Source organism: Electrophorus electricus, chromosome 11, assembly GCF_013358815.1.
Source record: "Electrophorus electricus isolate fEleEle1 chromosome 11, fEleEle1.pri, whole genome shotgun sequence".
NCBI lineage: Eukaryota > Metazoa > Chordata > Actinopteri > Gymnotiformes > Gymnotidae > Electrophorus > Electrophorus electricus.
The window spans coordinates 4,347,501-4,375,000 of NC_049545.1; the positions used below are offsets into that span (position 1 = coordinate 4,347,501).

Consider the following 27,500-nt stretch of genomic DNA (forward strand, 5'->3'; position numbering starts at 1 on the left):
GAGAGATCATGTGGGTTTATCTGAACTACCAGTGCATCATGACACGTAGCATAATAAGGTGACGACCACCACACAGAAATAACGACAAAACAAACAGTTTGGTGCAGCCAACGCAGGCATGAATGACAACACACTTTCCAGAAATAAGAATACACTCATATAAACTATTTTTTCAGCAACAAATTTAAGGTTTCGCAAATGAACTGATGAGTATAAACCAGCAGAGAGCAGCCAACTGCATCAAATATGTGCGCGCACATGTGTGTGTGTGTGTGAGAGAGAGAGAGAGAGAGAGAGAGAGAGAGAGAGAGAGAGAGAGAGACTGTGTGTGTGCACACATATCTCATGGGCTGGTTTATCTGATGTGGATGAGGGTCACTATCCCTGGTGTCGAGAGTTTCATAGAACAGAGGGCCAATCAGTGCACCCCCACCCACTAATGGATGGATGCGTCCCAAAATTAATTAGCCTGACTAATGTAGTGTACACTTAATTTCGCTGCCTGTCTTTTGATTTATGGCAGGCCATGTGCACAAACGCACCGTGAAATGGAGCCTTATTGTGTGAGGAAGATTTCACCAGTAAACATGGCTCTGCCCCCTGTGACAAGCGTGCACCAGCACGGCTGCGGGGCACCAGACGCCACCCGGCATGCCAAGTGCGATGTAAACAGATGCATATGGACACACACACACACATACACATAGACACACACACACACACACATAGACACAGACACACACACACACACACATAGACACAGACACACACACACACACACATAGACACACACACACACAGACACACACACAGACACACACACAGACACACACACACACACACACACACACAGACACACACACACAGACACACACACAGACACACACACAGACACACACACACACACACAGACACACACACACACACACAGACACACACACACAGACACACACAGACAGACACACAGACACACACACACACACAAAGACAACATAAGCAATTCTCCCCCTCTTTCTTTGGTACTAAAAACAAATGACTGAGTTGACTTTGGCATCAGAGGAGCACTGTAAACCTGTTCACATGGTGAAATATGAAATCTTTATTAGCTGTGCCCGTCAGTAACGAGCGGTTGTTTCCAGAGCTGGCGGGCTGCGGAGGATTGAATACAGCACCCCCTTTCCTTCCATGAACAGCTGGGACAAGAACAGAAAAGAACTCTGCTGTGGTCAAGCCCCCCGCGCACTGCCCGCCGCCACAGACAGGGGGCAGTAGCACCTGACCGCTAAAGAGAGAGCAAGCCCGTAGTCTCGAATCGCCGCCATAACGACAGCGCCCCGCGAAAGCGCCGGATAAACTCCAATTAAAACAAGCGCGAGTTGTGTCACAAGGACAGTAGATCAAGTCGGTAATTAACCTCCCCACTGGCCCCCATCAATCCCGAAACTGGAACGGCCAGGGCAGGCGGCACCATTTTTTGCCAAAATTAAATTTACATTCTATTAAGTTTAATTAGGAGAGATTTTAAATATACTGGCAAGCAGACGGCCGGCCGCACGGCTGTCACTGCACGCTCTGATTCACTACCAGTGGAACCCTGGGGTCCTGCGCCATCCCAGCATGCACTTCAGCTGCTGTGCTCTGGCACAGGCGGGTCCTGCCAGCTCTTCTTGACTCGCGAGCCCAATTGCCTTCTCAATACCTCTCACATGAATCTGTCTCCGTCGCTCTTTTAATACACATCGATATTCACACGCTCACTTGTGCCCTCGCGCACACAAACGCCTGCACACACTGGCAGTCACACACACACAGATCCAGATCCCTCCATTAAAAAGGACCTAATAGATTCGACATTGTACTTGCTTTTTGGAAAAATACCATCAGCACAGCCATCTGTTTTGTTATCATAGGCCCTTAAAATGTCTCTGCCCCGCTTGTCTTTTCCTCTCGTATCCTAATCTCTTTCTCTGTTACACACACACACACACACACACACACACACACAGAGACAGAGACGAGGAGAGTAGAGCAAAGAAGTGGGGGATGAGAGAGTTCGGACCCACGTGGACATGTCCTTTGTCCCCAGTGAAAAGCTTTGCTAAATGGGGGTCAATTGAAGCCAATTCCCCTCTGTCTGACACAATTACCGGAGTTCCCTGTTCACGAGTGTGTGTGAGTGAGAGTGAGAGAGAGATATATAGAGAGAGAGAGAGAGATAGAGAGAGGGAGGGGAGTGAGAGAGGGAGGGAGGTCCATGCCTCTGGTTACTGATCCTGCCGCACAAGCACGATAGGAATGTGCCACCTGTATCCAAGCAGCCCTGTACCCACCCTTTACCCCCTGCCCCCTGGCCCGCCGAGCCTCGCAGGGGCTCCCTGGGAAAGTAGAGCATCCTGATGCTCATGACCGTGTAAAGGTATGTAACGGAGCAGGAGCGTTAGCAGTTAGCAACGCTCAGCACCTTAGACACGTAGCCGCATGTGCTGACAGTGTATAAGCCTAGGAAATCACTATTAACAACAATAAAAACAACAACAACAACAACAATAATAATAATAATAACAATAATAACAATAACAATAATAATAATAATAATAATAATAATAATAAATGACAACAACTATTTTTTTTAAATCTTAAAAAAAACATTTATATTTAGGTTGCACTGATGATGAATGTTCAAAGAAACAGAGTCCCCCTCAACACACACACACACAAAAAAATCTGAAGCAAAGCATTACAAACAGTGAGGAAAGACAGAAAGGAGTCATCGTTAATAAAATAATCCACAGTAATGAAAGTGCAGTAGAAAGACCCTAATCGGAGCCCTACATCATTCCTCACACTTTCAGCCCTGGTAACTCAATTAGTTATCTGTCACAGGGCACATTTTTAAAAAGCCTTATACATTAGGCTTTCACAGAATTGAAACGAGTCAGTATGTGTGTGTGTGTGTCTGCGTGTGTGTGCGTGCGTGTGTGTGTATGCGTGCGTGTGTAAATCAGTCTTCTGTTAGGCTGGAAGGATCAATATAGTACAGTCCATCTGCAGCAGAGGAGCCGGCACACACTCCTCAGTTTTCTCCTGCTATTTAATCGTCATTAAAACACCGAACCAGCCCCTCGCTGGCAAAACGCATACACACGCCCACACACATCCATGCTGTGGCTGTGCAATAAACAAATGAACCCAAGAACCCCTTCCCCAAACTAAAAGATCCGTGTTTCTACACCGATCGGTGATGGCACGCGGCCACCGCACTGAGAGCACCGGGATCAGGACGCACACGGCCCTGAGCAATCACACGGCAGCGAGGGAGGGCCGCACTTCGGGGGCCTGGGCAGACTGCCCGCGGCGCAGCCCCCGTCAAAGAGAACAGAGGAAGACTATCATCTAGTGCGGCACACAGGATGAAGTCCTTCCTGCATCATTAGAGTCCGGCAAGTCATTCGACAATTCTACAAGAAAACAATTCAGCTATTCAGGGAGTCCACCCGCCCATCCGTCCCTCTGCACTTTAACAGTGAGAACCTCCTCAGCAAGGACAATGACCTGAATCTCCCTCTCTCTCTTGCTCTCTCTCTCGCATACATGCACTACTTCCATCTCTAACCTGTTTACAAGCATCACACCCTGAGCACATGTTAAGTAGAGCATGTCCAGCTACTGTTTATGAGTGAATAAGAAATGGTGACTGCCACTTATCTGTATGATGGAATGATCCAGAGAGAGAGAGAGAGAGAGAGAGAGAGAGAGAGAGAGAGAGAGAGTGAGTTTCTGCACTTATGAGAATGAAGGACAGACCTGCCTGTCCTGCTGTGGCATTTTACAACTGTGAGATTTATGACTCATTAATGTGCTCACTACTGCCCCAGCCCAGCTGTGTTTGCTAACCTAGCTGCAAAGTGCATTGTTATGTTACAGGGTTGTTCTCCCTCTCTCACTCCCGCACGCACACACACACCAGACACTATGTGCTAATGAGAGCCCCTATAAACCAGGCTGGGTGTGTGGGCATCCTTAGTGAACCATGAAAGTGTTGATTAAGATGTCATAAAGTAGCTCATTCAACCACACACACATGAGCTTTTGTGATTGTGTGTGTGTGGCTTAGAGAGAAACAGCGCGACTTAGGCCTAGATACAAAAGCAGTGAGAGAGATAAGGTGAAGATAGTGAAATGCCCGTATTGCAGGATGTCAGCGTGTACAGTGGTGCCTGCATCAGTAAAGATACATAAGTCTTACCTCTATGACCTGCTTTGAGTCCAGCCTGAAGTTAAAATCACCGAAAAGAAAATATGGCACCTTGTCGTAACGCTGATCTGTGATCCTGGAGAGAAAGAGAGTGACAGAGTCCATCAGCAGACAGAACAGACGCAGCTTCTAATCCCATCAAATCGTCAAATAGGATAGTGGTTATGAGGGAAATAGCACCACCTAGTGGCAAAGTCAACCTGATTCAGCTTAGACTGGAAAGTGTGGGGTCACTCTGCTCCTACTTTGACTGAGACCAACACTCCTCAAAGGAGTCATTAACTCCACGTATGTAAGGAGAACAGAGCGCCAGCATGTCTCCACAGTGGATTAATGAGAGGGGATCCGATGGTGTCTAATCTGCAGGATAACTCTCCCCCGTTCTCGCTATATTTCTGAGGACAGAATGATTCCTGGCTCCTGCTCTCTCCTACACACAGCTAGGAACAGTCCTCACGAGGTGTGTGTTCAGCTGGGGAAAACCCTGCTGTGTCAATGCAGGAGTTCCCACGGGGTCACACAGCAGCTTAGAAGAAGAGAAGTTTAGGAGGAGAAGCCTGAATTAAAATCTCCAACACTGGGAGGGTGAACGCTTGCTCAGCTGTCTGAGAAAGGAACTTCTCAAAGTGTCACTGTGTGTCAATATATTGGATTCATAATTTCCTGGTCAATAAAGCTTGGGATTTCCACCATGTCTAACGGGCTGTTTATGATGTCATTTTCAAGCGCTGGTCCAAGCATGCCCCCAGCAATGGAGAGAGCATGCACAGTGCCCTTTTCTGATTGGCTGAATCATGACAGCTCCTCCCCTCTTAATATAATGAGCTGCTCCCTCTCAACAGAGTCACTAGATGAGCCACATGTCCAGCGCCTGGTTTTGCCTACCAGTCCACCAGTCCCAGAGAGAGGCCAAGGTTAAATGTATTTAACAGTGTAATCATCCTAACAGTAGACATCTACATTTAAGGTGACACAACTTACAATTCCAACTGAGCACATGTTGAGCAAATGAGGGTTAAGGGCCTTGCACAGGGGCCCAACAACTTGGCAACCTTCCACTTACAAGTCAAGCACCTTAACCACTGAGCTACCACTGCCCACTGGTGGGCTCTAGACGATGTGCTTTAACTGGATTGCTTCTTTTCCTACTCTGTATGTGTGTGTGTGTGTGTGTGTGTGTGTGTGTGTGTGTGTGTGTGTGTGTGTGTGTGTTTGTCTATGTGTGTTGTGTCCTCTCATTGATCTGAGCCTGAGAACTCTACTATTCCACACACCACAGACTGAGGAGCAGCAGTGTCTGAGATTGGGGGGGGGGGGGGAGACAGTGGGCGGAAGAAAGAAAGAGTGTAAGTCTCTCTCTCTCTCGCTCTCTCTCACTCCCACTCCCACAAATGTGTTATGAGGTGAGTGGGCTTTATCCCACTAACAGCCATGTCTAATGCGACAGGGCAGAGGGTTTTGTCCGGGGTCGGGGGTATCGGCGGCGGGTCAGAAGGTAATGCTCTGTTCGCATGCTGCTGTCCTGTAGCCCAGGCTCTGACCTGCTGCTCCCTGTGCTTGACTTTTAGCCTGGGGGTCTGTGGGCCCCGATACCACCCCGGCCCACATTAGCCACAGAGCGCTGGGCGTGAATGGGCTGTGAGGTGGGGGGTCCAGGGTACGCGCACACACACACATCAACTGCGTCATCAAGCTTCATTAAGGTGGACTGTATCGCTGTCACACACACTAACACACACAGAGAACAATCCTTTACACAGACTATGAACATGTTGTACCACAAGCCCAGGAAAAGTACAGAATGCCTCCTTACTGCAGGAAACAGTACTTTTAGGAAAGAATGTGTGTATGTATGTGTGCAAATGTGTGTGTGTGTGTGTGTGTGAGAGAGATAGTGGTAAGCAGATTCATTTAGGTTGTACTGGAGCTGTACAAAGTCTATGGTCAGGCACTAATTTATAACACACTCTTCTCTCTCAGGGCCCTCACAAACATACACACAAAGCTCTCTTTCTAAACAGATACAGAAATATTTCTAATAATATTTTGACACAATCACACACAGACCCGTGTCCATGGCACAGCGCATCTCTGCCTCTCTCTACTGGACAAAGAAAGGCTGCGAGTGTGGGGTGAGCAGCGCCGCTCGGCCCGACATGGCTCCTGCAGCCCTGACTCAGCTGTAGCGACTCATTTGCATGGAGTCAGGGGAGAATGTTAACACTGAAGAATGTGGTTGCTGCCAGTCATGTCAACGTCCTAACAGAAGCCTCGCTAATGACCTGTGACCTCTGGAAGTGACCACCCTCTAGCTTTTCTGCGACCAATGGCATCAGGTTGTGTGTGTGTGTGTGTGTGTGTGTGTGTGTCATGTTGGGGTGCTCACAGAAAGGGGAAGGGATCAGACAAAGGCAATTTTTTACGCATTTTCTTAAACCCAGTAGCACATACTATCTATCTAACAGGCCAAACTGACTGACATTTGATCAGCAAGATAAAGTCAAAGAACACTCTCCACCCGAGCACCCTCCAGCCGAGCACCCTCCAGCCGAGCACCCTCCAGCCGAGCACCCTCCACCCGAGCACCCTCCAGCCGAGCACCCTCCAGCCGAGCACCCTCCACCCGAGCACCCTCCAGCCGAGCACCCTCCACCCGAGCACCCTCCAGCCGAGCACCCTCCACCCAAGCACCCTCCACCCGAGCACCCTCCAGCCGAGCACTCTCCAGCCGAGCACCCTCCACCCGAGCACCCTCCAGCCGAGCACCCTCCAGCCGAGCACCCTCCAGCCGAGCACCCTCCAGCCGAGCACTCTCCAGCCGAGCACCCTCCAGCCACTCTGTCTATAAGCATTTGGATATTCTGGTCAAGCAGAAATTGTGGGAATTGCTTCTTCTCACAATAGCAGTGAGGGTCAAACAAGGTGAATATGTACTTTTAGCTCGAGGGAAACAGTGGAATCTGAACATAGAAGAAACAGAGCGAGAGAGGCAGAGCAGCTGAAAGCACAGTACACTGTGTGTGTGTGTGTGTGTGTGTGTGTGTGTGTGTGTGTGTGTGTGAGTGAGTGAGTGAGTGAGTGAGTGAGTGAGAGAGAAAGACAGGGAGAAATGCACAGAGAGAGTCAGAAAGAGCCAGAATGGTGAGAGTATGAGCAGCCTTGACTGTTGTATAAGAGCCAGCTGATGAGACTGTGTGAATGTTTTTTAGGGTTATGTGAGAGAGAGACAGAGAGAGAGCTTGTGTGTGTGAGCGAAACAGAGAGCTAGCGCTAGGTGGGAAGAGGGTGTGGCTGACTGATTAACCTTTGACCCCTGGGCCTCCCAGGGTGAGGAGGCAGTTCACAAAGTCACTGCTGATGGACATTAATACCACACCAACACACAGCGGTAGCTTAGAGTGCCACCCAGTCCTGCTAAAAGCTTTCTCTATTCACACACTCCAAACTCACCACCATCTACAAACTAAGAGCCGTCACAGCCCTCTACTGTGCCTACCGGTCTCTCAGCCTCGATGAAAATATTTAAAAATCACATCACTCCGAGGGTGGTGACGAGACACAGTACGTCTTCCTCTACTTCACACACCCTCTTACACTTTAATCAATTCATTCAGCTGACCAGAGGGTCTCAATTACACCCACGCAGTCTACTCTACAGACCCTGCTGACTACTCGCCTTGAGCTAGCGCTCGCTCTCTCTATCGCTCTCTCTCCCTCCCTCCCTCCCTCCCGCACGCTCTCTCTCTCTCTCTCTCCCTCCCTCCCGCCCGCTCTCTCTCTCTCTCCCTCCCTCCCTCCCTCCCTCCCGCTCTCTCTCTCTCTCCCTCCCTCCCTCCCTCCCTCCCTCCCTCCCTCCCTCCCGCTCTCTCTCTCTCTCTCTGGCTGTTGTTCTGGGAAAAGCAGTAAGGGAAACATTTAGATTGGAGGGCTCTTTGAATTGGGTTGACAGTTGACTGATGACCGTCCATAAAGTGACAAAGAATAGCTGTGTGGCAGCCAGATCTGCTCTCCGCTTCCCCCTGGGAAACTAATTGCCCTGAATTGTTAACGGCAACATTATTTTTCTGCCAATCACAGCATTTCAATGCCTTGAAAATGAGCATGAAACAAGTCTTTTGACTGAACAGGAAAGTTAAATGTCTCCAATGTGGATCAAATTAACTTCAGGCTCCTGACAATGGACTATATTTGTGTGGGAATAATGAAGAAGGACAAAGCGCGTCTTTTTGGCCAAGATTTCACAGTTGTGATGTAAAACTGTCGTGGCCTGAAACGGAGCAACCTCTCTGAAAGGGAAAGCAAATGGAGACACATCCACTCCCACAAAGCCCACTCGCTCAGGCCGAGACGCTCACGGTCCTCGGTAGGACATTCAAAAATGTACCGAAGTCATGAAATCAAAGCAATCCGCGTCAGTCTCACGCCTTTACGTAATACGGGACCCCTGTGTAAAATATGCTTGTATATGTGAAAATTCCTTTATGGTTACATTACTTTCCCCTCTTGTGTTAAATGACATGGAATGAAATGTTTTGATTATTTTTTTTTTTTTTTAGAAAAGAATTTCAAGAGGTAAAGAAAGTTGGGACTATTTTAAAAATGAATGAGAAGGGAGGAAGAACAATGATTTCACACCGAAATCCACCTACGGCTTAATATGGAACTGTGTCTCGCATTACACTGCTCTCAGTTCAGCCCAGGAGAGAAAGAAAGAAGAGAGAGAGGGAGAGAGAGGGAAAGAGGGAGAGAGAGAGAGAGAGAGAGAGAGTGAGAGAGAGAGAGAGAGAGAGGGAGAGAGAGAGAGAAAGAAAGAAGAGAGAGAGGGAGAGAGAGGGAAAGAGGGAGAGAGGGGGGGAGAGAGAGAGAGGGAGAGGAGGAACAGATAGGGCTAAATGCTACAACCTCTCACATTGTTCCCCTGGGGCCTTGAAGCAGTAGGCAGATAAACACTGTTTAGCAGCTGAAAGGAACAGAGGAAAGGAGCTTATCAGATGGGCTCTCAATGGGCTGGAAGGGGCGCGATTAGCCCCTAACCAGATAAGACTTAGCCCCTAACCAGATAAGCGTCGGGGGGGGTCTGCTCCTCTGAGCTGGGGACTAGCAGGCAGCCCTGCGAGGAGACCAAGGCAGACACACGAGAGAACGCGGGGCAGGAGGGACCGAGGCGCTCCAGGGGGGTGTGCGGGAATGACGGGTGTCTAACTGAAGGACGCCGACTAACTGTCTGACTGGGTTTGGGACTGAAGTAAGTGACCGGGCCGGGGGGGGGAGAAGAGGAGGAGGAGGAAGGGATAGGATAGGAGGGGGAGCAGGGGGAGGTCCGACCACATACTCTCCCTCTCCCTCTTCCTGCTCTCTCTTTCTGGGCTAGAAGTCAGCGGGAAGAACAATGGGCCAAAAAGATGTGGTTCCCAACCAGGCGGTGAATAGGGACACTGTTGGTGGTAGCGCTTCACTGAAAAGGCCACACAACCTCATTGTCCTTCCCCAACGCTGCAGTAGAATAGAGTTTGCTGGTGGCTGCCAAAAGGTTAGCAGCTCCAGTGAAAGGAGCCGAACATTATTCACTGGCCCCGACCGAGCCGGGGAGGTGGGCGTGGGCTTCCCCCGGGGCCCGTCCGGATCTACCTCGGGAAGGCTGGCTCTCCGGGAGTGGTACCCTCCATTTACAGGCAGCCACGGTGAAACACACTGCCGCCTCAACACTGACGCACCACCCACTCCCCTGAAATACAACCAGGACCTCCCCCAAAAGGGCAAAGTTCATGCCTCCATCACCTTTTAATAAGGGTTACTACCGCTGCTACCCCCCCCCCCCCCCCCCCCCCCCCCCCAACACACACACACACACACTTGTGCAAAACACAGCAGAACTCTCCAGATTTGACGGCCTTTTCTTGCATTAGGGTTTGGGTTTCTGCTCCTCTAACATTTAATGGGAGCTATGGACATCAGCTAGCATACACATGGCTTAGAGTGCCAGCCATGTTAGATTTCCATGGAAACTGGTGAGTATTTATGAGATGACTTTTAAAAATAAATCAACTTCAAGAACACACACACACCAAAAAAAATCACAAAAAATATGTCCCAAATCCTCAGTGTAAGCAACGAGGAGGTCTTTTCATACTTCATTATGTCCATAAATCCAGGTAAAATATGACTTCATAAAAAACCGTAAAAAGGCGTCGTATTCCCAAAGCACTTCCACTTGGCTGTCCATTAAAGCAAGACCATTCTTTCATCAGATGAGGACTCAAGAAGAGAGTGAACAAAATATGATCTTTGAAACATAAAAGGGGTCATAACTCACAGGGTGTCAGATGGCCGGCTCAATTATGTGGCGCATATGTATGCAGTTATTCAAAGTGGGTTTGTGTTGCCGCAATAGGAGCTACTCTGTGCATTCAGAATACATATGCATGCATGCACGCGCACACACGCGTGCACACACGCGTGCACACACATGCGCACGCACGCACACACACGCGACTAAAAGGATACTTTTCTGCTGTTTTGACTCTGTACTCCAGTACACTGGACTACAATGTCTACAAAGATAAAATGCAGAACGTCTGGTGTGCTGGAGGGTATTTACATTCATACTCAAGGTGAATCATATAAGCGATTGTTTATTCTCCACACCCTCACCCCTGTCACAGTGTCAATATGCAGAGTGTATTAAACTTGAGTGGTGCTACCCGGTGGATATCTCATCAGCATGACATTTCCCACTCTCTATATCTCACACACACACACACACACACACACACACACACACACACACACACCTCTTACCTGTCCAGCACATAGCCGAGAGCTTTCTGTCGCGTGCCTGAGTAAACAGAAGGGCTGTTCTCCCAGGCCACCAGGTTGGAGGCGTCGTGGAACAGGTGAATATTGACCAGGTCAAATGCACTGGGGACATAGTGGGGACAAGGCAAGAGTGAGACATGCAGGAAAGCCATCGCACACAAAACCCATACAACACCGCACACAAACACCAAAGCCATACAACACCGCACACAAACACCAAAGCCATACAACACCGCGCACGAACACCAAAGCCATACAACACCGCGCACGAACACCAAAGCCATACAACACCGCGCACGAACACCAAAGCCATACAACACTGCACACGAACACCAAAGCCATACAATACCACACACGAACACCAAAGCCATACAACACCGCGCACGAACACCAAAGCCATACAACACCGCGCACGAACACCAAAGCCATACAACACCGCACACGAACACCAAAGCCATACAACACTGCACACGAACACCAAAGCCATACAACACCACACACGAACACAAAACCCATACAACACCGCACACGAACACCAAAGCCATACAACACCGCACACGAACGTCAATATTAAGAAGAAGAAGAAGAAGAAGAAGAAGAATTATTCAAATAAATAAATGGAAGAGGAAAAACAAACAAACACAAAGCTCTGTCTCTGAACTTAGATTTCAGTACTTGGATCATCATGTATATATATTTTTTTAAATAAAGGAAGCTCTTTAGGGCTAAAATGACGCTCCATTAAAGGACGAGACGGAAAAGCTCGCCTCTGCGCTCCACACTTTTCTGCACGTGTAGCCGTGAAGCAGTGTGCAGTGTGCGGACGTCTACGAGGACGCCCTTGAGCGGCGTGGCCTGGTCCTCTGCTGCACAGGGCCCTAGTCGGGTTACAAGTGACATGTGGAGAACACCACGGAGCGAGGTGCAGGGTGACAGCAGGTGGAAGCACGTTACTCCTTCGTCACCATTCCGTTCCCTCGCTACCCTCCGCCCTCCCTCCGGACAGGAGCCCCAGGGGCTGTCGGACAACATCCCTCTACTCCGATCCTTGGTTTCAGCCCCTTTGTTTTCTTGTGTTTCCTCTATTAGATTATATTAGCCCCTCCCCCAGTCCCGTCTCCCCGTGGAGAAAACCTTTACATCCAACGCGCAGGTCGCAATTGCATGTAATGTTTTCTGTCATCTGTCAGACGGAGCAGCTTGACTAACATGATTAGGCCTAATCCAATCGAGCCCTTCTCCTGCAGCCTGTACAGACGCACACACACAAACACACACACACACACACACACACACACACACACATACACACATACACACACATACACACGACTAGAGGGGGCTGCCTGAACCACTTGCTAACTCGCTGGCCTAGACATGGTACATGTACAGAAACACAGAAGAGTGTGCAGTAAAGTGTGTGTGTGTGTGTGTGTGTGTGTGTGCGTGCGCACGTGTGTGTGTGTGCGTGTGCATGCATGTGTGTGTGCGTGCGCGTGTGCACGTGTGTGTGTGTGCGCGCGCGTGTGCACGTGCACGTGTGTGTGCACGTGCGCGTGTGTGTGCGTGCATGTGCACGTGTGTGTGCGTGTGCGTGTGCGCGTGTGCATGCGCGTGTGCGTGCGTGTGCGCGTGTGTGTGTGTGCGCGTGTGTGTGCATGCGCGCGCGCGCGTGTGTGTGTGTGTGCGTGTGTGTGCGTGTGTGTGTGTGTGCGTGTGTGTGTGTGCGCGCACTCACCAGTCCCCCAGAGCCCAGCGAGTCCTGATAAAACCTTTTCTTGACCATTTGCACTGTGGAAGAGTCACACACAACATTAGCACTTCACAGTGGTGTTCCAGTAGCTTCCCATTTCCCCGGTCTCCACACTGCTGCCAGTGCAATCCACATTCATTCCATCATTCATCAGGAATAGTGGATTTTTATGTGATTAAAAACAATCTTGAACACAAAGACAAAATGAAAGATACAAAGTCAAAGGGAAAAATTAAAACTAACCAAAGCTAAAAATGGAAACAAACAGAATGTTCCATCACTACCTTATGCAACAAGCAAGTACAAAAACATTCTGGTACAGAGTTTCGCTCATCTGTTCTTCGCTCCGTATGAATTTCTGAACTTCCTAATCTCATTTTCAATCTTCTGGACCATTTCTCATCATCGTATACTGAACGAATGACCACATCAGGACCACGAGAGCTTTCTCTGTCTCTCCCTCACACACACGCACACTCACTCTCTCACACTAACTGCACATGATTTACCACACAGCTCGTTATTAAACGTGAGACAAATTGAGACTGCGAGCATCCTCGTTTCCACTGCACAGACAAATAAATAAATAACCCCACCCTCCCTCAGCCTGAGCTTCTAATGGGGAGTTAACTGCTGCCGTGAATAAACTAATTACAGTCTGGGTCACATAATTACAAATTGACTAATTTTATTTTTTTTAAAAACTCTGATGCAAATTAAAAGGCTGAGAGGTATTTGATTGCGCCTCACATCTATCAGACCGCATTAGGGCAAGATTTACTGTATCAAACTGAATTACATTAGCATAGCTGAATTAATCTATAAGGCCGTGTGGAGGCGGCCTGGATGATGACACCAGCGCAGTGTATTCTGCTGTGGAAGAGAATGTAGGGGAGGCTTCACACACAGGCCTGACTGGGACTGCACTTCGGTTCTCTCCCAGCTTCTGATGGTATACCAGTGACCTCGCTGTAGGTTTGACTGGGTTGGTTATTTGTCTGCCAAACATCAATTTTCTGCTACCTGATGCTTCCAACACAAAAATCCAAACATCATATGAAAACACTCTGCAGAAGTGCTGTAGGAGTGTGCGAGTACATAGGGAGCGCCGTGCTGTAGGAGTGTGCGAGTACGTAGGGAGCGCCGTGCTGTAGGAGTGTGCGAGTACGTAGGGAGCGCCGTGCTGTAGGAGTGTGCGAGTACGTAGGGAGCGCCGTGCAGTAGGAGTGTGCGAGTACGTAGGGAGCGCCGTGCTGTAGGAGTGTGCGAGTACGGAGGGAGCGCCGTGCTGTAGGAGTGTGCGAGTACGGAGGGAGCGCCGTGCTGTAGGAGTCTGTTGATGACGTAAGGAGCGCCGTGTTGTAGGAGTCTGAGTACGTAGACAGCGTCGTGCTGTAGGAGTCTGAGTACGTAGACAGCGTCGTGCTGTAGGAGTCTGAGTACGTAGACAGCGTCGTGCTGTAGGAGTCTGAGTACGTAGACAGCGTCGTGCTGTAGGAGTGTGCGAGTACGTAGGGAGCGCCGTGCTGTAGGAGTGTGCGAGTACGTAGGGAGCGCCGTGCTGTAGGAGTGTGCGAGTACGTAGGGAGCGCCGTGCTGTAGGAGTGTGCGAGTACGTAGGCAGCGCCGTGCATTAGGAGTGTGCGAGTACGTAGGGAGCGCCGTGCTGTAGGAGTGTGCGAGTACATAGGGAGCGCCGTGCTGTAGGAGTGTGCGAGTACGTAGGGAGCGCCGTGCTGTAGGAGTGTGCGAGTACGTAGGGAGCGCCGTGCTGTAGGAGTGTGCGAGTACGTAGGGAGCGCCGTGCTGTAGGAGTGTGCGAGTACGTAGGGAGCGCCGTGCTGTAGGAGTGTGCGAGTACGTAGGGAGCGCCGTGCTGTAGGAGTGTGCGAGTACGTAGGGAGCGCCGTGCTGTAGGATTAAGTAAGAAAAAAACAAGGATGTGGGCCAGTGATTTTAAAGCTGAGGATTAAACATCACAAATCTAATCCTGTCACATAAAATTACCTTATAGAGAAACAGTCTTCTGCTCTGACCTCTCCCTCTCTCTCTCTCTCTCTCTCTCTCTCTCTCCCTCCCTCCCTCCGACCAGTGTAAGGGCCATCAGGTCAAGGAGCAGCTGTCCGTTAGAAAGGTCAGTGGGTTGGGGGTGAAATAGGTTGCCCCGATAGCTCCCAGCCAATGACAATGATGAACGGGCCATCCGTAGCTGGTCGCCGTGACTACTGGCCAGTGTGGGCCGGCCGCAAGCAGGAGGATAGCGGGGAAAGGCGGTCATGTGGGGCGGGAGGGATCTGGAGAGCGGGGGCAGTCTATAATCCCACATCCTGTCTCCCAAACGGATGACTCAATCTCAATCTAAAGCTGGTCACTTCACGAGTCCCCCTTTTTTTTTGGGGGGGGGGGGGGGGGGGGGGGGGATGCAGCTAGAACACTCCTAGCCGCTGACCTTTGTGAGGTCATGCCTGAGAGATCCCCCCCTGCCCAATAAATAACAGCCCCAGCTGGGCTCTCTTCAGCTAGAACCGTGCAGTCAGAAATGCACCCTGGGTAATAACTGATCGTCACAAGCGGTGACCAATGAAGCGTGGTGCAGTCCTCCCCGACGGTCCCGCGCCGTCTCCCGCAGGAAAGGAGAACCAGGCTGGGCTCTGAAGAGGAGCTCCCGAGAGCAGAGGAGAGAGGGGAGGTCCACGCGCGCAGACCCCCAGCTTGCGTTCACAGCCCCATTGCAGCCTGTGGCCCTCTGGGGGGTTTGGAATTGAACGTTCATATGCCCGAAGACAACAGGAGGAATAAGGATGTGCTGTTAATTGTTCTGGCTAGAAAATAAAGCTCCTTGTATCTGCGCTGGGAGGTTGAGGAGATACAAGTCTCTGCATCATTCCCTCCCACAAATAAATCAAAGAAACGTCACAAACGGGCGCGTGGCGGCGAGACGCAGAAACGACAGAATCCATCAGCTCGACCTTTCACAAATAACGCGCCCCGTGTTTTGTCCACTTCCTTCTGAGTCGCCTTTTCAATTAATATCGTCCCAGCGCTCGCCCACCATTTAGAGCCATAACTCACGGTCACGCCGTTCTCCAGGCAGAGGGGGGCATGCACTTGTGGTGGGCCACCCAGCCTCCTGGAGGGAACACGGGATGCACCAGGATGCAGGACACAGTACAGACTAGTACACACACACACGAACACGCACGCACAAAAACCCACATAAAAACACACAAACTCTGCCTGCCCAATGTACTGATATATTAGCAAACCCATATTAAAAATACAGCAGCATGTTCTCCAAAAAGAAGACAGACAGACACACACACACACACACACACACAGTGGTATGACGGCAAGAGGCATTTTCCCCTTGTTGCGTTGCCAGTAAAACCAATGGCCCGTCAATCAAATGAGAGAATGAAAGTCCTTCCCCTGCAATGATGTCATCAGGACATGCACGCGGGACAGTTTATGGACGATGCCAGTAAAACAAGCGTGAGTGCAGGGAGCCAGGCCAGCCGTCCCCCCTCAAACGCCCTCAACCCGCGGCAGTCGGCACTAGCCCGGCACCAGTGGGCCACACTTCCGGGCCTCACCCCGTGTCCTACGCCACTGCCGCCCCGGCCCGACCTGCGTACCTTCGCCAGAACCTGCTGGCTCGCAGGAACCGAGCCAGCCGTGGCGAGATCCGGCGTTACGTCTCGCCACGGATTCGCCGTTAATGGGATTCTTTAGCGCAGCAGATGGATGGCGAATCCGGCCGGTTTCATCTACTAAAAGAGGGCATAAATCTTGGGGTGGGGAAAGGCGGACGAAACCGGGGTTATCACCAGCCCAGACACCCCAGCGCAGCCTGCATTAGAGCATTAGTGAAATTAATTCATCTTTCATAAGAGGTCTGAGCTGTATCTGTGATCTATGATAACAACCAATCTCTCGCTACGAAGAAGACCGCTGGTGTGTGTGTATGTGCATGTGCATGTGCATGTGCGCATGTGTGTGCGTGTGTTAGTGCGAGTGTGAGCAGCAGTATCTGTCCCAGCTAGACTACACAAATCTACTGGTTTTAAATGGGATAACATTATCTGGAGTGCGGCTCTCACGAGCATCATCTGAGATTCATAACCCAGCTGGGGAACACACATGAATCAATGTGCAAACTCTCTGTGTGCTGCGTGGCCGTGGTGCGGCGCCTCCTTGGCGCTCCTCCTCGGCGCGCCTCCTCGGCTAGGCTGGCGTGTTCTTGCTTTGTTTGCTTATGTTCTCGTAATTATTGGGAACAGCCGCTGAATCACAGTAATTGGTTTTAGATTGTGTGGAAATGTCACATTTGGGGGGGGGGGGGACTGGGTAGGGAAGGTGTGTGTGCGCGCGTGTGTGTGTGTGTGTGTGTGTGTGTGTGTGCGTGCGCGCGTGCATGTGTGAAGGATGAGGAAATTGGGAGAGGTGCGTGAAAGGCCAGCTCTGTCTGCTTTTGCATATATTTGCGGGGCTGGCCTGCCGGAGCGTGGGTAACTGATGGGCTCTGTGGAGCCGTCTGACATCTGAGCACCTCCGCTCTTTATTACTGTATCAGCCTCGTGCACAGCAGTGCAACCGCACTCGGCAACACACACACACGCACACTCGCGCACACATACTCACATGCCACATGCAGATAGACACACACGCACACATAGTACACGCAAATACACAGTCAACATGAAAAGTTGCAGTGAAAGTGCGAAAGAGATCCTCTGCCACAATCCTCCAAGACGACACAGACTTCTGACAGCAGTTAAAGTCACAAACCATGACTAACCCGGAGGGAAATTACATTTTACATTTAAAACAAACCTGCTGAAGCTCCATTTAAAATGAACCATGCTGGAATTCTCTTGTAGACATTTCAAACTCTGCTTATGTTTTCAGAATGTTCAGAGAAAAAGAAACCCTTTAATAATTTAATAACCCTTCAATAATAAACACCGCTTACACGTGTAATCTAGGTGTCGTGTGTTCCAGCAACACACTGGTAAGCCCGCGGATTTGCACGGGGATGAACGCGACCCGGCCGTACCCGTCCTCACTACAGGAGCTGGGAAGCAATTCATTCATTCTTCCGGTTTGTGTCAATGAGAACAAAAATAGATCACATGGATAAGTGAAGGAATTTGGGATTTTTTCCCCCTAAAATTTCATATTTGATATATATGATGTATTCATATTTGTAGCATCAAGACTGTATACACAATTAAAAAAAAGAGTTTAATATATGGACAGACCTCTGGTTATCAGCTACAACTAATAAAATATCATATCATTAACTAAATATAAAGTTAAATCTAAAGTTATAAAGTACATGTTTCCACAGTGAAACAAGCATTGTCCCAAATATTTCTATCATAATTTTTATTTATTTTTTTAATTCAGAACTAGTGTCGTCTACTGCAATGGCTGTTATTTTTCTTTTCGATTCTGTACCAGAACCTCGTCTGCAGTGCAACACTGCAGTAATAGAGAACCCAGAATATGGGTGTCTGGGATATGGTGAATGCTCATTTGGAAACCATGTAATTGGCCAGAGGAGCAGGACACACACCTCAGGAAAGTAGTCTTGAGGAAACTTCTCCTTCTCCACCATGGGTGTGCTCTCTAAAGTGTCTGAGTAGATCTCCTTGCCAACCACCTTCTTGAACTTCTTGGCTAGATGAAGTAAACATAGGCGCACATGGGCATTAAATCACTGGGGAATTCTCTAGAGACACCGATCATGCTGAAACACTGCACGCTTTTTCCAGAGATGCTCCTTTAGTCTTTATCAAGCAACTGCTCCACCTGCTGGTTAAACAGACTAAACCGAGAAGTGCAGGTCTCCCAACACCCAGAGACACACTCACCCCTTCACGTACAGCAGGTCGTGTTCCACAGAAGTCCGAAATATTAACGTTTCTAAACAACCGATCAAATTTAAAAGCCTAACTTAACTCCGAGCACAAATGATTTAAATAAACGCAGTGCAGTCTACGTGCGATATATTTGCAGTTTTTGGCTTTCTCCGAAGGTGACTGGGGCCATTCTGCTGTGGAGCGTGTGAGCAGAGACGGGCTGCAACCCGGGGACGGCCCAGGAGCGGCGGGATCGTTCCGCCAGCGTGACTGCCTCTCTTCACCTCTCCCCTGTCCTTCACGCCCGTGGCAGCAGCTAACGCAGACACTCATGTAATAGGAGCTGCTTTAATTAGTGTGACCGCGGGGACCCGTGACCTCTGACCCCTGCAGCTGATGAGGTCAACACTAACTGTCCAATAACCTGAGAAGACTATTACCACAGCATGAAATCTCATGAATTAAATTCTAATATTAATAAGCATGGCTATTCCTCATCACTGACTCCATTTCTCTGGATTACTTTTTCGGCCTAGGACTAGCGGCCAGCCTGATCGCGCTGATCTAATGGAACCGGGCGATGTGATTGAGACGCCTTATTAACAGCGAGCGTGGATTGGCAGGCGAAATGAGGGAACTTACCTTTGAAATCAAACTGGTGGATGTTTTTCAAGGATTCGTGTATAAAGTAGCAACACCCTAGTGCCTGCGCAAAAAGAGACAAGAAAGAGGGGAGAAATTTAGAGACAAATGCAAAGATCTCAAAAGCGTTCCGGGACCGGGAGCGCCATTTTCCTCTGGGACACCTGAGGGGGCGGATGTGGCCTAGGTGGCACGGAACTTCTAGAAAGACTTCCTCCACAAATGCAACTCCACGACACCTCCCAAAGCAATTCTGCCCACATGAATGGAGTGCGCGAGCTCTGATCAGAACTCCCAGCAGCGCCCACGCTGCACAGAGGCCCGGCGCTTTTGAGTTCACTGCACCCAAATATGACATGTAAATTATAGATGGACCCAATTCTGTCAAAGCAGTCTGAGCCTTTCACAGAGGGCCCCGTCCGGCAGAGTTTAGCATGACCAAAGATTTACTTCAATAGGATTATATTCTTAATTTTACCGAACAATCAGACAGTTTCCCCATTCTGGGGACAGCCCAAACAAACTCAGTGAGAAAGAGTGGGTGGGGAAAAAACCCTCTTTAGGTTGAGGGATTTGATCCGGTTCACAGTTCACTAGCTGCGTTTGGAGGAGCTTTCTCCCCTCACGCTCTCCAGGCGGCCGCAGATAAAGCCGCGGAGCTGATCTCGCCATCCCGAGGCTTCAATGCAAAGGGCCCGCTCTCTCAATTGTCCTGTAAACCTCAGACACCTCCGCAGCTCTTGGGGGGGGGGGGGGGGGGGGGGGGGGGGCATGAAGACAGCGCCAACAGCTCGGGACCCTTAGACAGACAGCACGATGGACGGTTGGGGAAAGAGACGGCAGGAGGGAGAAAGACACGCAGAGGCGGCGAGAGTAGGACGCTCTTTAGCTCGGTAACTAGCGCAAAGGCCGAGGTGGGGGTGGGGGGTGGGCGTTCTGGAGGGGCTGGCGTGGACTCACACCAAGGGCTGCGGCTATGGCAGGCACTGACGGAGGTGGACAGTGCTTGGCCCTGGCCGTTATTTACGCGTGCGGCACATTTAGATACTAAACATGCGCTGATGTATGGTGAGCGCAGACGCCAGGTCCCGTACCACTCCCCGTCGCGTCCGACACACAAACTATGCACGAGAACAGCTACCAGGCGGACTAGAAACAGAACACTTTCCTCTGCTCTGCACGACTTCGGAAGAGATAGAATCCAAAGGCATAGAGGAGAGAGAGAGAGAGGGAGAGAGAGAGAGAGAGAGAGAGAGAGACAGAGAAAGCACCAGAGAACACAGTTTTACACATATGTATTGTGTCAACAGATGCCCATCAAAGCTTTTACATAACAATAACAACATTGCTGAGAGGAGTAACAGCTTTGGGCTGACGCTGAACGTTATTTATACGCGTTACCCCGTGTGTCCTTGAGGCCCAGGAGCAGGTGAAACCACACCAGCGCTGACACGCTGGCTCCTCTCCGTCCTACCGACACACGAAGCTATAACCAAACAACCTTGCCAAGGCCGACCGCCGTAAATGGCATCGTCATGATTTCTCCCAGAGAATTCCGATTAATCACCCCTCCAATAACCGGCAAACAACGGCGCATAAGCGTCCATCGTGGAAAAAAAAAATCCGATACAAGCGCTCTAATAAATATTTAACATGGCAGTTCAAACCGACGGTCTGGTTGCGCCTCCCTCTGCCAGCCTCTCCTCCTGAGCTGGGGCCCCTCTTCATGAAGAACCTATTATATTAGCGGCCTGCAATTAATCCATTTGTCTCGGGGCATGACAGCCTCAAAATATTAATTGGAGCCAGAGCGCGCTGACAGGAAGTGCTTATCTTCTAGCCGGTGCTTTACAATGGCCCATGTCAGGCGTATGTTTGTCACGTCCCGCGTTATTGATTAGCTGCCAGATTCACTTGAAATAATTAAAAGTGTATTTTACATATTTATAAACCGGACTGTCATGGGCGCTACTTAATTCTGCATTAGTAGGAATGCACTCTATTAAGTGCACGGGGCGGGCGGGTGGGCGAAGGGAAGTGAGTAATCGCAGTAATTGTAGACAGAAAGACAATAACTGGGCCATAAAAGGCAAGTTTTACAGCCGGCCCCGGGAAGGCTCTCGCGCGGTGTCTCTCTCTCTCTCTCTCTCACACACACACACACACGTGGACGCAGGTGTGCTGCGCGCGTCTCACCGCTAGAGAGACAAGCAGGACAAAGCACGGCAACTGCATCAGATTCAGCGAAACTCGATTTCCGTTCACGGCCCAAAGGACGGCCGGTAGGGAAAAACGTATAGCGGAATCTTCCGAAGCCCTTACCGCGTGTATTCGCTCGGGAGGCCGCGCGCTAGTCTCTCGCGAGGCGGACCACTTAGGGAGCAGAGAGATGCTCGAATCTCGTGACCTTTAATGGATTTTCTGCATTCAATTTGAAATATGAGCCATAAAGCAAAGATAAAAGTAGTCATTTTTCCCTAGTGGTCAGAGTGCTGGTTTCTGCCGAGTGCAGCGGTCAGCGCCCTGAATGTAGACACGCACAATATTGTGACACCAGCGTGCGGGGAGGTCGAGGTTGGTGCGTGCCTTCAGCCAGGGAGGATGGCGTCGTAAGCCAGCCCGGCAACTGAGTGCAATACGCCGCTTGGAAATGGAAACAGTGAATTAAGCATTTGCACGGGACAAGGCCATCGGTCTCAGATTCCTTCAGCTCCCAGGTTAGCGGCTAACTCCGGTTAAAAGGTAGTAAACAGCTCCGGTTTCTCACCTCCAAGCCACACTCGCAGAGATGAAGCGGGAAACGGAGACCTCAAAAGGTGCGTACATGTATAGAACACAGTCTAAATGGAAGAGCGGCCTTAGAGACAGAACGTTACGGATCCCAAGGAGGATTTTGCAGTTTGGGTTTTTATTTTGTTTAGGTTTATACGTTCTACCACGGTATTAACGCTGTGAATAGCTATCCGATTGTGTGTGAAATTACTGAAGGGCCCTCATCAGTCAACGAACACTCTGAATGTCACTACATGCACGCACGCTCAGACAGACAAGACACACTCCCACACATCCCCGCGCGCGCACGCACACCTCCCCCAACCTCGATTTTAAAGGTCAGTTCTACATGTTGCCAGAGCTCGTGTCAATCCATGAAGCGAAGCTCAACAACGATCCTCTCAAAACATCACCCGACCGGACTGGACAGCTGGATAAATGCAGTAACTGCGTCAACTGAATGTTGTCTACCATCAATGTGCGTGCATACACACACACACACACACACACACACACACACACACACACACACCCCACAGGATGAGCAGCGAGCACAGCTGCGGCGTGACACATTCGTGCCGCATCGCCAAGGGAAAACGCTTTTTTGCACAGACCATGATGGATCGGCACAGCAACCGGTCTGCTTGCAAATAAGAGCAAGTGACAGAGCAACTTTAAATGAGAGTTTTGTCTGTGTATCCAGTCAGGACCTTCTGCAGCAGATGAAGAATAGACAGAGAAGCTCAATACTCTGAACACTCAATCAATGAGTGAGGGCTGTTTGGCAAACACATAGAGCTAAAAGGGTGGGGGGCATCTCGATCTGTATTTCCCCCTTGAAAAGCCACCCAGGTATCGACGCTGCCTCCTTCTGCTCTCCTTTCCTCTCCATCTCTGTCTGTCCGCCTCTCTGTCTGTCTGTCTCTCAGAGTGTCGTGTTTGCAGAGGATGACAAACAGCCTGTTTGTGCAGCAGTGGAGGTTTGTGGAGGTTTGTGGAGGGCAGCAGGAGGAGAACTCAGGCTCTCCCAAAGCCCTCTGCCAGTGCCCGCCTTTCAGTCCCGCCTCGCTCCCAGTCCCGCCTCGCTCCCAGTCCCGCCTCGCTCCCAGTCCATTACAGCCGCTATGGCTTCAATCTCAGGGCTCGAGCGCCCCAATTAACGCGAGTCACTCATTTCGCTGTTGGTCCGCAACAATGAAAGAGCAATGAACCACATTTCAGGGTGTTGGATGGAAATTAGGAGTCACCATACATTTCACCTCAAGCTGTGGCGTATCAGCGTCGTGAACCAGGCCAACAGAACAGGCCATAAGATCCGGAGGCAACGCCACGCCGAGATTTAGACGAGAACGTTTCTACGCAGGAGAGGTGAAGCCATACGGACCAATACCACCGTGTGCTGGTGGTTACTGCTAACCATCCAGGCTTAGCTGTGTAATAGTGTGTCTGCTTTGCTTAAAGTAGCACAGAATAATCACCTGTTTTCCTTAACAGAGTGAGAGAAAGAGAGAGATAGACACACACACACAGACAGTGAAAGAGACAGAGAGAGCAAGACACAGAGAGCCAGAGAGAGAGAGAAATGGAGAGAGAGAGAGAGACACACACACAGACAGTGAAAGAGACAGAGAGAGCGAGACACAGAGAGCCAGAGAGAGAGAGAAAGAGAGAGAAATGGAGAGAGCATGTTCAGGTGGTCAGAAAGACAGAAAACCACATACAGAAATGACAAGTGGGGGTGGGCCTCCTCTCATTTTGTTAAAATGCCCCCTAAACTCCTGCAGCATGCTTGTATGATTGATCTGTAAACCTCTGATTTTATTTCCCCTTTTTGCAAAAATGTTATGGATGGGTCTAAACAAGGCGTAATTGGCCAAACCAGGAGCACGTACAGGACCTGCCAACAATCCGGCCCGCTCCCAAGGTTGGCCGCCCTAGCAGGGAAATATTGTGCATTCATTTCATTTAGTCTCTCCTTCCAACATCCAATGGTAGAAGTTAATTAAATTGCTTGTCCATTGTGTTCATCCACTTACAAAGTTAATGATATTGTGCAGGGGGATTAAAGAGCGTTTTATAAAGCGCAGGGGATGGGAGCTGGCAGCCTCCACATTGCCCGCTTGAACCCTGTCAGTCGGCGAGGCCGGCGGCCCCTGTAATTAGCAGCGAAATGGATGCTCCCATCTGCCAATTCCCTGCCATGCTCATCAGTCGTGCTGAGGCCCCTCCAACCTGGTCGCTCACAGGGGTCTACGGCAATAAAGCCATCATGCCAATGACATTCAACCAGAAAGAATGGGGGGGGGGGAATCATAATACAACTCTGCATAAAGTGATTACACCCTTTGTAAGGAGACATTTTGGCATGCTTGTTGGTCCCTGCCTCCCTGCCAACGCCTTGCATGTAAACTCATATTATATATACACTCAGGATTGTTTAAGTGCAACCGTGCAGGCCTGTCATCTTGCTTGAATAACGTCAGATCTAGACTCCTGTCTGGGTTTATTCATATGACGAAGTTAGAAAAGCAATTATGGAGCAGAAATTAACATAATTCAGACAGTAACATAAGTTATACACGAGCACCACACAACCCAAATTCCCCCGTGCTTACAAGATGTTTTCCAGGTATAAGCACTTCCCATTTTTATACGCAGCCTATATTTCTGTACATAAACAACCAAACTGAAGCGATGACAATGTTTGAAGCCAAAAAGCTCGATATATTTCAAACGCATTCCGCTCTGCAGCCGCAGCAGGTTTTTATGACGGCATAAAAGCAGCACATCAGGCTAAATGAGATTTCACCTGGCGCGCCCAACTCCGTCCCTTGTGCCTGCTAACCCACACACCTTCCCGTGGCCACGGGAGCGCCCGCGGAGACGTTTAAGAGCACGGTGGTGTCCCTCACACCAACAGGGCTGTCCACGAACTGCCCCCGGGCCAAGAAATCGGTACCTCCATCTCAGGAAACACTCTGCAGCCTCCAGACATTAAAAGGGCAGCTAGTGCAGTTAGGTATGAGACTGCAAGCAGTCCTTGATGCCTCGATCCGCAAAGAACCCAGCGGTTTAGGCCAGTGGCGTGGGGAATAACCTCTCGTGTGGAGTACGCACAAGCCACTGGGGCTAATCTCATCATCCCCTGAAGGACCACGTACATAATGAACATTATCCGTGTTATTAGATTTGCCAAAAAAGAAAAATCAAAGGGCGAACAATTGAGGAATCCATTAGTAATTAAAATGACATTACCTCACTCTCTCTTCAGCCAGTACATGCAGGGCTGCCAAGGCCGTCGTTTAATTGTTTCAAATGCTGGGGATAAAATGCTTTTAATATACTTAGGCTCATTAATGTAAATCATATTCCACTATGGATGTCCAATAATTAAAAAGAATATTTCAACTTGTGCCATTATTATTGTTTTCCCTAAAGATATCCTCATTAGATAGATACTTTTAGAAATGACAGGTCTAAAGGGCCATTGATTTTTCTTTATTTTCTGCTTTTGAAAATATTGTTAATGTTGACATTGAATGCTCATCAATCTAGATTATCATGCTGTTTAATATGTGGCCTGCTGCTCTGATCGTCCGTTATGTGTCTGATTGGATTAGGAGAGTACCGGATGCAAAGCAAGCTTCTGCCTTTACAGGGCAACAGGAGACACGCATAGGACCCAACAGCAAGGAGTCCTAGCCAATCGGAGTCCCAGCCAGTTGGAGTCCTAGCCAACCGCAGCCTAGCATAAGGCCCACAAGGACAATCATATTAAGCTGAACTTTCATGGAGCACCATCGCTACTCTTGGGTGCAATGTGAAAATATGGATGAGTTCTGGATCCGCGGGTTGCTAATGGAGCCGCAGCTGTGGACCCGTCCCGCCCCAGGTGTGGGAGTTACCAGTCCGGACATCGATCGACCCACTCTCTAGCGGGATGGTGAGAGGTTGTAGAGCAGGCAGGGGACTGGTCACGCGACCACGGCAAGAGCCTTTGATCCGGACCTTATGTCCTCTCCACGGAGCTCTGGTGGCCTTGCTATGACAAACGGCCCCCCCACCGGTTGTCCAATAGGATACAGTTTTATAGCATTGGTCCACAATAAAATATACTGCTCTGAGACATCTTAGGGTTATTCATCAGTCCGTCCAGGGAGGGATTTATCTATATGTTCCTCATTTTTTCACCAACATCTTTTCACCTTTTCCTCACCCCTCACACAAGTGTCTTCTGAAATGCCACAACATGGCCCCTGGACAGCGCTATCATCAAACACTATTTTTACATGGCCACGTACAGCTATGGTCACTCGAAGTATCGACTGCAGAACAGTTTGGCCAACAAATCCGGAAGAGTCTGTCGGTTTCGACCTCGGGCGACGGCCTATAATCTACCCCCACTGGGAAGGCCACGTTGTTTTTGAGAGCCTTAAAGAGCCTGGTGGGGGGGGGAATATCGTTCTGTGAGGGAACGAGGCGTCCTTTCCACAGATACTGTCGGAGGCGTTATCGGGACACAAACAGCGAGCACAGAGCCGTGAAGCTTTAGACAGAGCTGGGCCAAAGCCCACGGCGGGCCCGCGTCTCCGCTAAGTCCCAGCGCCGGACACCATTCGTGCCGCCTTTGTCTTTATGTAAAAGCCGATGCCTGCCAGTGATGTGTTATGTAAAGTGGGCCAGGCCTGATTGAAATGAAGGGATATCCTCCATGCTAGCTTAGTTATACTTCAGTGCATCAGCAGAGAGAAAGAGAGAAAGAGAGAGAGAGAGAGAGAGAGAGAGAGAGAGAGAGAGAGAGAGAGAGAGAGAGAGAGAGGCCGTGTCACCGGAACGGTTGCTGGAAACGTTTCTCAAAATTATGTCGTGCGGGTGGGGGAGGGTCGTGTGATAATAGCGATAAGTAAAGAATAGACGAGTTTCTGTACGCAGATGTTCTTTCAGTTTACTGGGAGAATCATAAATCAGAGTCATTCCCAGCCTTGCAGGGAGGGAACCAAGAGAGCGGCCACAAGGACCAGAGAGCAGGCTGGCGGAAAAGTCCGGAAACCTCTGTTTAGGACATAAAAGACACAGCTTCACAGGCGTCTGATGCCATTGTGACAGTCCCAGAGTCCTGGGTCTCCTTTGGTTCCATGTCTTCAGTCGAAACTCCCAATATTCACCCAGCAGAAACTATTCACTTTACTGTTTTCTATAATCCTCGAAAATAAACTGCATCAAATAATATAAAATGCAAAAAATAAAAATAAAAAATACAAATTATTGCTTTAAATGATTCCCTTTCAGATTATAAACAAAACATTAAAACAGCAGTTTATAGAAACAGAGCCGTTTACTAATATTTGGCTCTGACATAATTTAGAATTTAGATTCCTTTCATTTAAAATGCATACTA

General features: G+C 49.6%; 1 protein-coding gene across 3 annotated transcripts in view; it reads right to left on the reverse strand.

Moving 5' to 3' along the window:
* The window catches only part of LOC113584197 (inositol polyphosphate-5-phosphatase A), a 106,378-nt gene that overhangs the window by 30,630 nt on the left and 48,248 nt on the right, over positions 1–27,500 (reverse strand). For all 3 annotated transcript variants that reach the window (XM_035531373.1, XM_035531374.1, XM_035531375.1), the window contains 5 exons: positions 19,331–19,394; positions 18,403–18,506; positions 12,810–12,862; positions 11,054–11,173; positions 4,247–4,331 (listed from right to left, as the gene is read on the reverse strand). In XM_035531373.1, coding sequence (XP_035387266.1) covers positions 4,247–4,331; positions 11,054–11,173; positions 12,810–12,862; positions 18,403–18,506; positions 19,331–19,394 — 426 coding nt within the window. The remainder of the gene's footprint in view (positions 1–4,246; positions 4,332–11,053; positions 11,174–12,809; positions 12,863–18,402; positions 18,507–19,330; positions 19,395–27,500) is intronic.